Source organism: Hakea prostrata, chromosome 1, assembly GCF_041222555.1.
Source record: "Hakea prostrata isolate BN-2017 chromosome 1, UWA_Hpros_2, whole genome shotgun sequence".
NCBI classification, from domain to species: Eukaryota; Viridiplantae; Streptophyta; class Magnoliopsida; order Proteales; family Proteaceae; genus Hakea; species Hakea prostrata.
The window spans coordinates 3,473,639-3,484,119 of record NC_142600.1 but is presented as its reverse complement, the minus strand read 5'-3'; the positions used below and the strand labels follow the sequence as shown (position 1 = coordinate 3,484,119).

At 37.7% G+C, this 10,481-nt stretch overlaps 1 protein-coding gene and 1 non-coding gene across 2 annotated transcripts; one reads left to right on the top strand and one right to left on the bottom strand.

The window, feature by feature from the left end:
• Window positions 1-619: 619 nt before the first annotated feature.
• TRNAM-CAU (transfer RNA methionine (anticodon CAU)) lies at window positions 620-707 on the bottom strand. The gene is given in 2 exon segments: window positions 620-655; window positions 670-707. It is a non-coding gene; the product is annotated as a tRNA-Met (tRNA).
• Window positions 708-5,807: 5,100 nt separating this feature from the next.
• Window positions 5,808-9,007, top strand: LOC149026718 (uncharacterized). Its single transcript, XM_089145675.1, has 6 exons — window positions 5,808-6,400; window positions 6,530-6,653; window positions 6,752-6,899; window positions 8,075-8,111; window positions 8,208-8,505; window positions 8,668-9,007. The coding sequence occupies exons 1-6, from the start codon at window positions 6,215-6,217 to the stop codon at window positions 8,766-8,768; spliced, it is 894 nt and encodes a 297-aa protein (XP_089001801.1). The 5' UTR covers window positions 5,808-6,214; the 3' UTR covers window positions 8,769-9,007.
• Window positions 9,008-10,481: the final 1,474 nt, after the last annotated feature.

Genomic DNA, 10,481 nt, shown 5'->3' with positions numbered 1-10,481 from the left:
ATCAAATGGAAAATGGGCATGCCAGATTAATACACGATGCTCTGGTTTTTTAGGGAGGGTCATAATGCATGAAGATTTGCTCTTCCCTTAGTAGAGATTTTCTGTTTTCAATATTTGTAGTCGTGATCACCTGGATGCAATGGAACAATCTTTACCTAGCAGCACTTGCCTTCTTTACTTTTGGACAAAGAAAGAAAAATTCACTAAAACTGTAATTGCCAGAATCTGCAATTACAGCTCAAGTTACGACCTATGTATGGAATACTGTTTCCAATAGCTATTACAGCAAACCAAACTAAAACTGAGTTAAACAACCTTCAAGGGAACAAGAAAACCATAAACTCATCTAAACAGAAAACTACGAGTCTACGACCATGACCCATTTCTGCTTCGTTGTGCTTTGTGCATCAGGTTTTCTGGGTATGCTTCGCTAAATACGAGATCTTCCAGCAAAAGCTGACCGTGTTAATATTTGTTTATCTAGATGTGGTTTAAAGAATAAGAACTAAAAACAAGGGGTTTAAAAAATAAAATCAATAATAAGATTATTAAAAAGTAATGGGAAATCAAGACTAGTCTTTTTGGTAAGAAAAATCAACACTACTCAAACTAAAAAATTTGGGGTGAGAGAGGCTCGAACTCTCGACCTCAGGATTACTCTTAAACAGCTATGAGACCTACGCGCTAGCCAACTGCGCCACCACCCCTTATGTGATTAACATCGAATATTTAAAAAATAAACAGAAATCTTTAATTTAGAATTTCATAAGAGTATCATTTCCAATCCAAAGAAATATTGAAATGTAGATTGATTGGCAATGAGAAAATATTTTGGGTTGGACGAAAGAAAAAAGAAAAGAAAATATTTTAGGAGGTAATGTGGGAGGAAAGGATCTACTTATTCTCATTATGTTTTCTTCATCAATTCCTTTGACCTGATATTTTTCAGTTTGAAGGTGAACATAAAATCAGACTATAGAGTATACATGTAGATTATAGTGGAACAATCTTACCCCTGCCCCCAACACTTTGTCTTCTTCTCTGATGGACAAAAGAGAAATAAATTCATCAAAACAATTGCCAGATTTGCAACTCAATTTTCATTTTCTTTCTTTTTTTAATTTATTTGCAACTCAAATTACGACCAATGGGATACTGCTTCCAATAGCTCTAACAGCAAACCGTTCACACTTGTGCACTTACAAATTTTCACAAATATTTAAGGGTATTTCGGTCTTCGTTTGATAGACAACCTGGGTCTTGATTGCAGGAGACTGACTATCCTTCTTCTAGGGAAGAGGCAGCAGATGTTCCTACGGTCCTACCATAAAGAGGAGGAATCAAATGTTAGGGTTAGAATTGATGATGAGAAGCCAATGCCACTTGAGTTTGTTTCATCAAAGAGTTCGAGAATTTTGCTAATTCAGGTCTCCCGGATTTGGTGATGGTATTGCCCGGGGAATTAAGGGAACTCGCAGCGCCATCTAAAACTTGATAAATATATAATCTGATCGTTGTGAACCCTCTGAAATCAAAGTGATTTGAGTTGCAGATTTTTGGTGATATATAATGGCTTTCAGGTATGTTAAAGGCTTATAGCAATGTATCACCACCATACTCTATAAACATGAAACACTAGAGTCATTTATTTCCAAAATCCGTTTGAACAACTAGATTTTTGGCATATTCGACAGTATTTATTTCTGTAGATTTCAAAGATGCTGACGAATCAAGAGAAAGACTAAAAGAGATATCCGGTGAAGTTTCGACAAAATATCACTTTCGGTGATATGTTTTACCCAAGGTTCGACATGTCGGCCTGTATCGCCGTGTCGGACCCTGGCGACTTGGCGACTTTTGGTTGCCTGAAATTTTAGGTCATTTTGACCTGCAATTTGACGTGTAGCCTAATTTGAGGCTAATAAACACATTGAGAGTGTTATTTTGACATAAAACATCACCTAAACTAATGTTCTTAATCGACCCATGTCCTACTGTACGCGGACGAAAGCCCCAAAACAAAAAATCTAAAAACTCATAAAAACTAAATCATATAAAGTTTACAATTCATTGTACAAATACATAGAGTCATCCAACCATATAAAATCTGGAACTCTCAGTACCAAGTACTGTGCCTAGGTGGATCGAACAGGAGTGGATCGAACTCCTGTGACTCAGACTGTCAATAGTGATGCCCCCCAACAAACTCATGCTATTCAACATATATTAATTTCAAAATCATCCAATATCATTATATCATGCATTTTGTCAAAAATTATTTGGAGAAGAATGGTTACCTGTTTGACGAAAAAACTCTCAAATCTGTGCGAAACGGCTCTTGATCGATAGAAACAACGTGATATCCAGCAATAAGGAAGTAAGATGTATTCGAAGATGTCAAAGATCGGATCAAAATATGGTGAAAAGTGCGAAAAATGATAAAGAGAAGCTCTGGAGAACAGAGAAATTTAACAAAAATCGAGTGGGAAATTCAGGCAAAATTCGCCCGACTTTCCCTATTTATCGCCAGAAGTCGACGATATATCTGACACAAAGTAAATTTGGTGTAACTGGGGGTGTCGTGTCCCCCAGCGACACGTCGATTTTTTGCCCCGTGCCGACATAAGAAACCATGATTTTACCACGAGTCACCAAACGAAAAAACATCTGGTGAGAAAGGCTCGAACTAACTCTGAATCAAGATAACTCAAACAAAACATACGCGCTAGCAAGTCCGCCACCACCCCGTAGGCATTCAAGTTCAAGGAATACATGATACTACACATAAAGAGCGAACTATCATTCCGAACCCAAAAGAATATAATAAAATATTAACAATTATAGTAATAGTCTTCTTTCCACCCTCACCTCCTAATGTATTGTCTGCTTGTACAATTCCTTAAACAGCCAACCTGGTGGACTCCTTAGACAAAAAGAAAATAAAAGAAAAGAAATAGCAGAGATGAAAATCCAGCTCACTGCTACAATGATAAGGCAAAACTCGGGTTTGTATAAGAAAAACAGAGAGAAAGAGAGAGAGAGGTACGCTGTCAAAGTTATAGAGGTTTCGGATAAGCTGTCTTTCGCTGTACCAAACGATAGCAACAGAAGAGCAAAAACGGCATACACTGTCCAAGTGGCACGTGTTTCGCTTCACATGCGTCTACTTGTGCACATAACCTATACAATCATAAACACCCTCAGGCTTTGCCTCATGTGTGCAACCTTTTCAACTCTATTAGAATCTCTGTGTCTGTGGACCATACACCATTCAAAGGGAAGTTCGACTTCAGTGTGCATATCGTTCATTTCTTAGTAGTATAAATGATGGGTTAGTAAAGCGGTTAAAGGCCCAACTTTTCTAGGAGAAGTCTTGGGTTTGCACCCATGCAGGGGCATAAAAGTTCATTTGAGGATGTAATCTTGGTGTGCGCAAACTGGCCCGGATGAACCTCATATCAAAAAAAAAAAAAAAAAATTGCATTTAAAGAGGAGTCGTCTAGGTGGACAGTCTTTTCACATTCAACTTGACACAGGTGGACTGATTGACCTATGTCAAGTTGAATGTGAGAATAAAAGCATAGGTGCCCCCTCATACCCAAGAACAACTCTAGATTTTTTAAAATTTGCTATTTGTCTATGTGTGAAATACTAACACTTAATTCTTCGGTTCATTTTGATTTTTTAAAATTTTCCTAGAGAGACCTTTTTGACATTCTTTCTATATGTGAAATGTCACTACTTGATCATCTTTCAGTGTAATTTCATTATTCAACCCTCAATGTTAAATCTTGACTTAATTTTATTATTCAACCCTCAATGTTAAATCTTGACTCGGTCCTTGTAAGTAAAATGAAATTGGTAGTTCCATATTTATACCCATAACCATGACCATACAAACATGTATATTTTTTAAACCTATTTAATTGATGACTACCAAAAGAATAAAAATTAACTAAGGCACAATAGAAGTTGTTGATAAACAGCTCTTAATTTGTTGATTATATCAGTTAATGGGGCCAGCATGTTCTGAGCTGCTTTAATTTGCTCTGTTGCCATCTTCATCCTCTCTTCAAAATATTCTTGGCCGGATTAAGCATTTAGTCACCGTGCTTGAATGTATCCAATATTGATACTCATGGATTCACATCCTTTGTAATTCCTTTCCTTACAATTTCCTCATAGGATTGTGCCATGTGGCATTTAAGTAATCCAACGGTTACCCAATTTAAACTAAATTTGAATTTTATTTAAACCCATTTATAAATTTGAATTTTATTTAAACTCTAGTTTGTTGGGTAACTGTTAGATTACTTAAATGTCACATGGCACAATCTTATGAGGGAATTGTACGGAGTTGTAAGGAAATGAATTACAGAAGATGTGAATCTACACATTGCAATACCCCTTTTGATTGACCTTCCCCCACTCCTTAAGAATTAAAAATAATAAATTAAAAAAAGTAAATTAAAAATAACTAATGCTAAAAAGCAGTTGAGTACCAGTTAGCTTTTATTAAATGCACATAATATATATACCAAAAATAGAGTAAATAGAGAGCGTTGCTTGGGTCATCCAAAGTATTTGAGGGCATTTATGACTATAATTTAATGGGTGGACAAGCATTATTCTTACATCAAATAAAACTAGATGCTTTTTTTAAACTATTGTTAAATTAGGTAGTGAGATAGTTAAGTCCTGAAAAGAAATGAAATTAATCATCAGAAAATGTACATAATTTGAGGAGAATGCAATGTGGAAGTATGTGGTTTATTGTCCCCTGTCTTGGTCAGAATTAGAAAGAGGGATATGTAGAATGACCACTGTTCCCCACAGAAAGGGAAAAATTCCCTATCCAAGGCATAGTGATTAGGATATATTGCTTCGTTTGTTATGTTTGTTCTTATTAATTTTAGGTTAAAAAGGGTTAAAATGTATTAAATTTACCTACATTTATGGAATGAATATTTATTTTCGGCTTCAATCCTAATTGGGTCACAATAGATTAATTTTCCCAATATGCTAAAATCTTCGGACCTTTCTATTTGTAATGTCAAGTGTTTACTTTCACTTCTAGGTGATGGTTTTAATATTGATGGGGGTGGGTTTGAAATAACAAATCTATCTTGTGAATTTGTGATGTACAAAATTTCTAACATCGGTAAGCTAAACCACTATGTATATTTATATAATGTGACCTTATGAGTTAGACTTAGCTAAGGTAGGAAACAAATGAAACTAGGCTAGGTTAAGGATGTTACAACAACTTTGTACATTTTCATATTAAAGCAGGCTAGGGTTCAGAGTTTAGGCCGTGGGCCAAAATACAAATGTTTAAATCAGATGATGTAATTTTTTTTTTTAAAGGTAGTTTGTTACTGTGGGGGTGGGAACTAAATTACTAATATACCCCACCGAATAGGTGAGAATCCAGGACCTCACTGTGGGAGGGCGGATCTTTAACCACTTGACTAACCCATCATTGGCAAGATCAACTAATTCTCTGACGGATTCTTTGGCTAGGTCAACCTTTTCGGTTGAGTCTTCAATTGATTGGCCAATTATCAGTGCGAGAATTCTGCAATTGTATATGACAGATTTTACTGGTTGTACTAACTCTTTTAGTCAATGAAATTTCTTTTTCTTTCTTATAAAAAAAAAAAAAAAAAAACACAGCTACAAAACATTGTAATTGTTTTAAAAAAAAAGAAAAGAAAAGAGGAGAGGGAGAGAGAAGAGAGGAATAGTAGTTGTTGGGGGAGTATATTAATGGGGAGAGACAGAGAGGACCAGGGCCGACTAGCGTAGTCGTGCAGCTGGCATTCCTTACAAAAACCATCTCTTTTCTCTTTCTCTTTCCCCCTCTCCCTCTTTCTCTCTCTCTCTCAGAGACAGCAAATTAACGTTTGCAGCTGTCGGAGAAGAGAATGGAAGAAAGAGGATAGATATCTTCACCATCTCTTCCGTTCCAGTTCCGATCTCTTGTAATTACTCTTCATAACCCACGAAAGACGAACGCAACAACTCAATTGTCTGCCTCTCAATGCTGCTTCTGGTGCCTTAGTGGAGGAATGGAAGGGAGAAGCAATCATAGAAGAAGAAGAAGACAAGATAGAACAACAAGAGAAGGTGGAAGAAATTGACCCATTTGACAGTTCTGACGATCTAAGCGTGCTAGCTAGCTAAGGTGGAAAGATAAAAACGACTTTCTACCATGGCTGCTTTCCAACCGTACAGGTCTCCATTTGGAGACACGACTTATACGAAGGTGTTCGTTGGGGGTTTAGCTTGGGAAACACAGACAGAAGAAATGAGGAGATACTTTGAACAATTTGGAGATATTCTTGAAGCTGTTATCATCATTGACAAGAACACCGGAAGGTCCAAAGGCTATGGTTTCGTAAGTTTTTAATTATTTCTATCATCTTCTTCTGTCTTTATACATATCAATCGACATCTTCCAGAACCAGAAGAGTTTGTGTTAATGGAGGAATCAAAGAAATGTATGTAATATATATATTCTGGGCAGGTGACATTTCGTGATCCAGAATCAGCAAGAAGGGCCTGTGTTGAGGCGAACCCTATGATCGATGGGAGGAGGGCCAACTGTAATATTGCTTCATTTGGTCGGCCTCGAACTTCACCACCTCGAGGTTATTGTCTGTCATGAAATGACTTGGTTCATTAAAACTGAATAAATAAGAAGGATAATGTGGTTGTGTTTGGTTTATTGATTTTTACTAATTTACAGGAAGAAATCAAGGAGGTACCCACTACCGTGGGGTCGCACCAATGGGTGCAACTTCGTTTAACAGAGTTGGCGGGCCACTGCTGTCTCCTCCTCCACCTCCACCACCACCACCCACATTACCTCCTCAGGTCGTTTATCCTCCTTACGGGTGAGTTAAGCTTTCCAACCAATTCAAAACTGTTCTCTCATACTCTGCTTGTGTAGAAGCATTTCGCATTATCTTTATATATATGGTAAAGTTTGACATAGAAGAATTTTGAAATCCTATTAGGGGTGTTAAATAGTGTATGTGAATTAAACATCATTCTTTATAGAAATTTAGGCATTTTGCAATTTGATATATATATATAGCATGCAAAATTCTCATCCCAACCTTTGGAACTATTTTGGAACTCCCAGATACCAAGTCTAGTGCTATTGGAAAGGTTGCCCAAACGAATAATGATCGCTTCAAATTTCTCTGCATTTACACATCATCCATCCATGGTACAATTCATTTCGTTCAGAAGAACCCAACTGTTAGTCTTCTCATTCCTCCACCCTCAAACATGGGCATGTCCGTATTTTACGGGCATGCTTGTGTCAGACCCACTATAAGAGTGAATGGATAAATGGACGACTTGCTTGGGTGGAGAGAATATGAACTTCTAGTTATCAATAGCTTCTCGAAGATTTCCTATCTATTAGATAAATTCTTTGGTAGATTCTCTGAAAAAAAATTCAAAAAAAAAAAAAAAACTTAAAAAAAAAGTGAAGACATGGGAAAAAAAGAAAAGAAAATCCCAACTTGGCTGCACGTCTAACAAAGGCAACATTGCAGGTAGGAAGGTTGCCCTGGTGTGTACCTTCCATAGCATGGGATTTACTCAATTGCAGTGAGATAGCTAGGCATCTTTTATGTGGTGGGTAGCCCCTAGCCCTCAAAATATTGCTAAGAAGGCCTAAACGAGTGACCAAGACAAAACATTGTGTGTTGTTGACTGTTCCACATGCAAAGGGTACTAGAGTCAAGTGATGTGGGCCACCACCAATTCTCTAGAAGAAAGTAGGAGCCACCAATTCATAATCTTAAAACCCTCGGAAACTCGGAGCCAACCTGTCCAAGGCTGGTACCCACGCACCGTTTACCAGATTTCATGTTCTTCCATTTTAGTACAGAAAACGCACGTTGGGCCGGTCATGGTCATGGAGGCCCATTATCTTTCTTTCTTTCTATATATATATATATATATAATATTTAATAGCCTCTATTAGATATTATAAGATAAAAAGATTCTGTCAGTCTCGTGCAATTCTTAGTGATCGACATTTACTTATTTGCAGGTATACGACTTACGCACCAGATTATGGATACACCCAAGTAAGAAATCAAATATTCTGTGAATTATTATTATTTTAATGGATAAATATTCTGAGTTTCTGATTGAATATTTTGGGCCTTGGGCCCATTGGGCAGACAATGTATAGCCCACATCTGCAAGCCCAGTATTACCATCAGATGTACGGGACATCAACATCAAGCATGGGAATGGGGAACTCTTCTTATTATTATGGGTACGCATTGCCAGCCGCAGCAGCTACACAAGCACCCCCTAGGCTAACCTTCTCTGCAACTCAGCTTCAACGTATGGTTGGATCCTCTTCCTTCACTCTTCCCACTACCACCACCACTGCACTTGAGGAGGGCTCCTTCATCACCAACACCACCACCACCTCCCGTGCTCTACAAGCTCCATCACCTTCAAGACCTCCTGGTATGTAACTACTTCTATTTCTCTCCAAGAATGGCTGCTGCAACTTCGTTAGAAATTTGATACTTTCCTTGAAGATGTGTATTCTGTCTTCCTGCTCAACTTGGGTAAGTGAAAGCTATTGAAGTGAACCATTAACCTTATATGTTGGAGGTACCATTGCAGTGTCAGATTCACAGATAACCCAACAGCAGAGCTCGGAAACAGCCGGAGTTGGACCGGCAAGTTCAGAGGTGGAGGACGAACATGTACAAGGGAAGAGTTGATGAAGAGGAGACAAAGAAAGGTCCAATGGCATGGTCGGGGTTCTTAACGACAATTATTTTTCTTCTGCGGTTCATGCAGTAGATTTTTCCCCCTTCTCCAGTGTCCAAGATGGAGTGTTACAGCTCTGAATTACACCTAATGCTTCTCAAACCCCACTAATTAAGCTGTTTTACCATTTCATTTCACCGCTTAATTACTAGTCATTTTCTTTCAAAAGCCCTTAATAAAAGAATACTTATTTTCCGTATTCTTAAAATGTGTTTTTTTTTCTTTTCTTTTTTTCTTTTTGTTTCTTTCGGAGATTGGGTTCGTTTAAACCAGTATATATGCGCCTTGCTATATCCTTAAGGGGCTTTGCGCCTTTGCCCCCAAACCTCTGGGGATGCAGTAGCGGCGACCTAGCGCCCCCCTGCTACGCAATGTTCGGATTTTTTATCGAGTGCGACCTATGCAAGCATTAGCCCTGTGCACTACCAGCGCAAGCACTGGCCCCGTCAACGGAGCCCCACCGGAGGCCTAGTATAGTCCACAGAAGCCGGTAGCACTCATGCCCAGGCCAAAGAGCACACAACTGTCCAATGCAAGAAACAGAGGAGCAGAGGGGATTCGAACCTGGGACATGAGGTTTACCAAACCACTTGGGAGTGAGCTTGGAACCACTAGACCACCACCCCCGGTGGTAAGTTCTTCTCGATAAGTATGCTTTTTTTTGGGTCAACCTGGATAGATATGTTCATTTACTTGAGAAGAAATTCACGGATTATAAGATAATAATAAATAAATAAATAAAATAATTTTCTTAGGGAGATTAGAGGGTTTCATTTGACAAAATGGGTAATTTTCATTTGGATCCTCTTGAGTTTGGTCTAAATCATTTTTAGTCAAAAGAAAGTGACACTTTACATTTGCCTCTCTTGTGATATTTAAAAAAAAACAATAAAGAACATATCGTCATTTTTATGACCAAAATATATATTTTTCAGATTTTATATTTCTTTTATTTAACTAATAGCATATTTAGTTAGAAGTTATTCCAATGCCAAATTATTAGTATCTCATATCTTATAAAGGACCAACACTGTAAATGCAAGGCAATATTGTTAAAGAGTGCATTCAGAACATTGTGTTCTAGGTCATCAAAGGTGTTTAGAATGACTGCATCAGCTTTTGGAGCTTCAGCCACTCTCCTATAAGGGAGTTTAAAATGATATCATTTGGATCGGTGGTTCTAATAAATGTGTCTCAAACAGATGTCTTTCATTCCAGGAATCTAATCACTAGGACTATCTAAAAACCCATTCCTCAAGAAGCTCTCGTCTCTCACTGTACACAAGAGAGTTAACACTACAGATTAGATGAATGAATACCACGGATCTAGATGAATGAGTATGGTATAGAAAATAGAGTTGCAGGAGTAGAATTTTTAAAAAAAAAAAATAAATAAATAAAACCAACGGTAGAGCTCATGTCTGATTTTTGTAAATGCAAAGACTCAAAAAGAAGAAGAAGGAACAAACAAAACTAATTTAAACAAGGATGATGCAGATTTATTGTGGTTCACCCACCAACTGGGTATTCTTTATTTTTCCTATACCATTCAAAGCCTCAAAGGTGTAAGACGTCACAGTACTTTAGGTACTCTCGTTCTGCAACTTCAAGGGTGAAGCTCATGGTACCATCAGAGATTACGCAAGTGATTGAAGGGATATCTA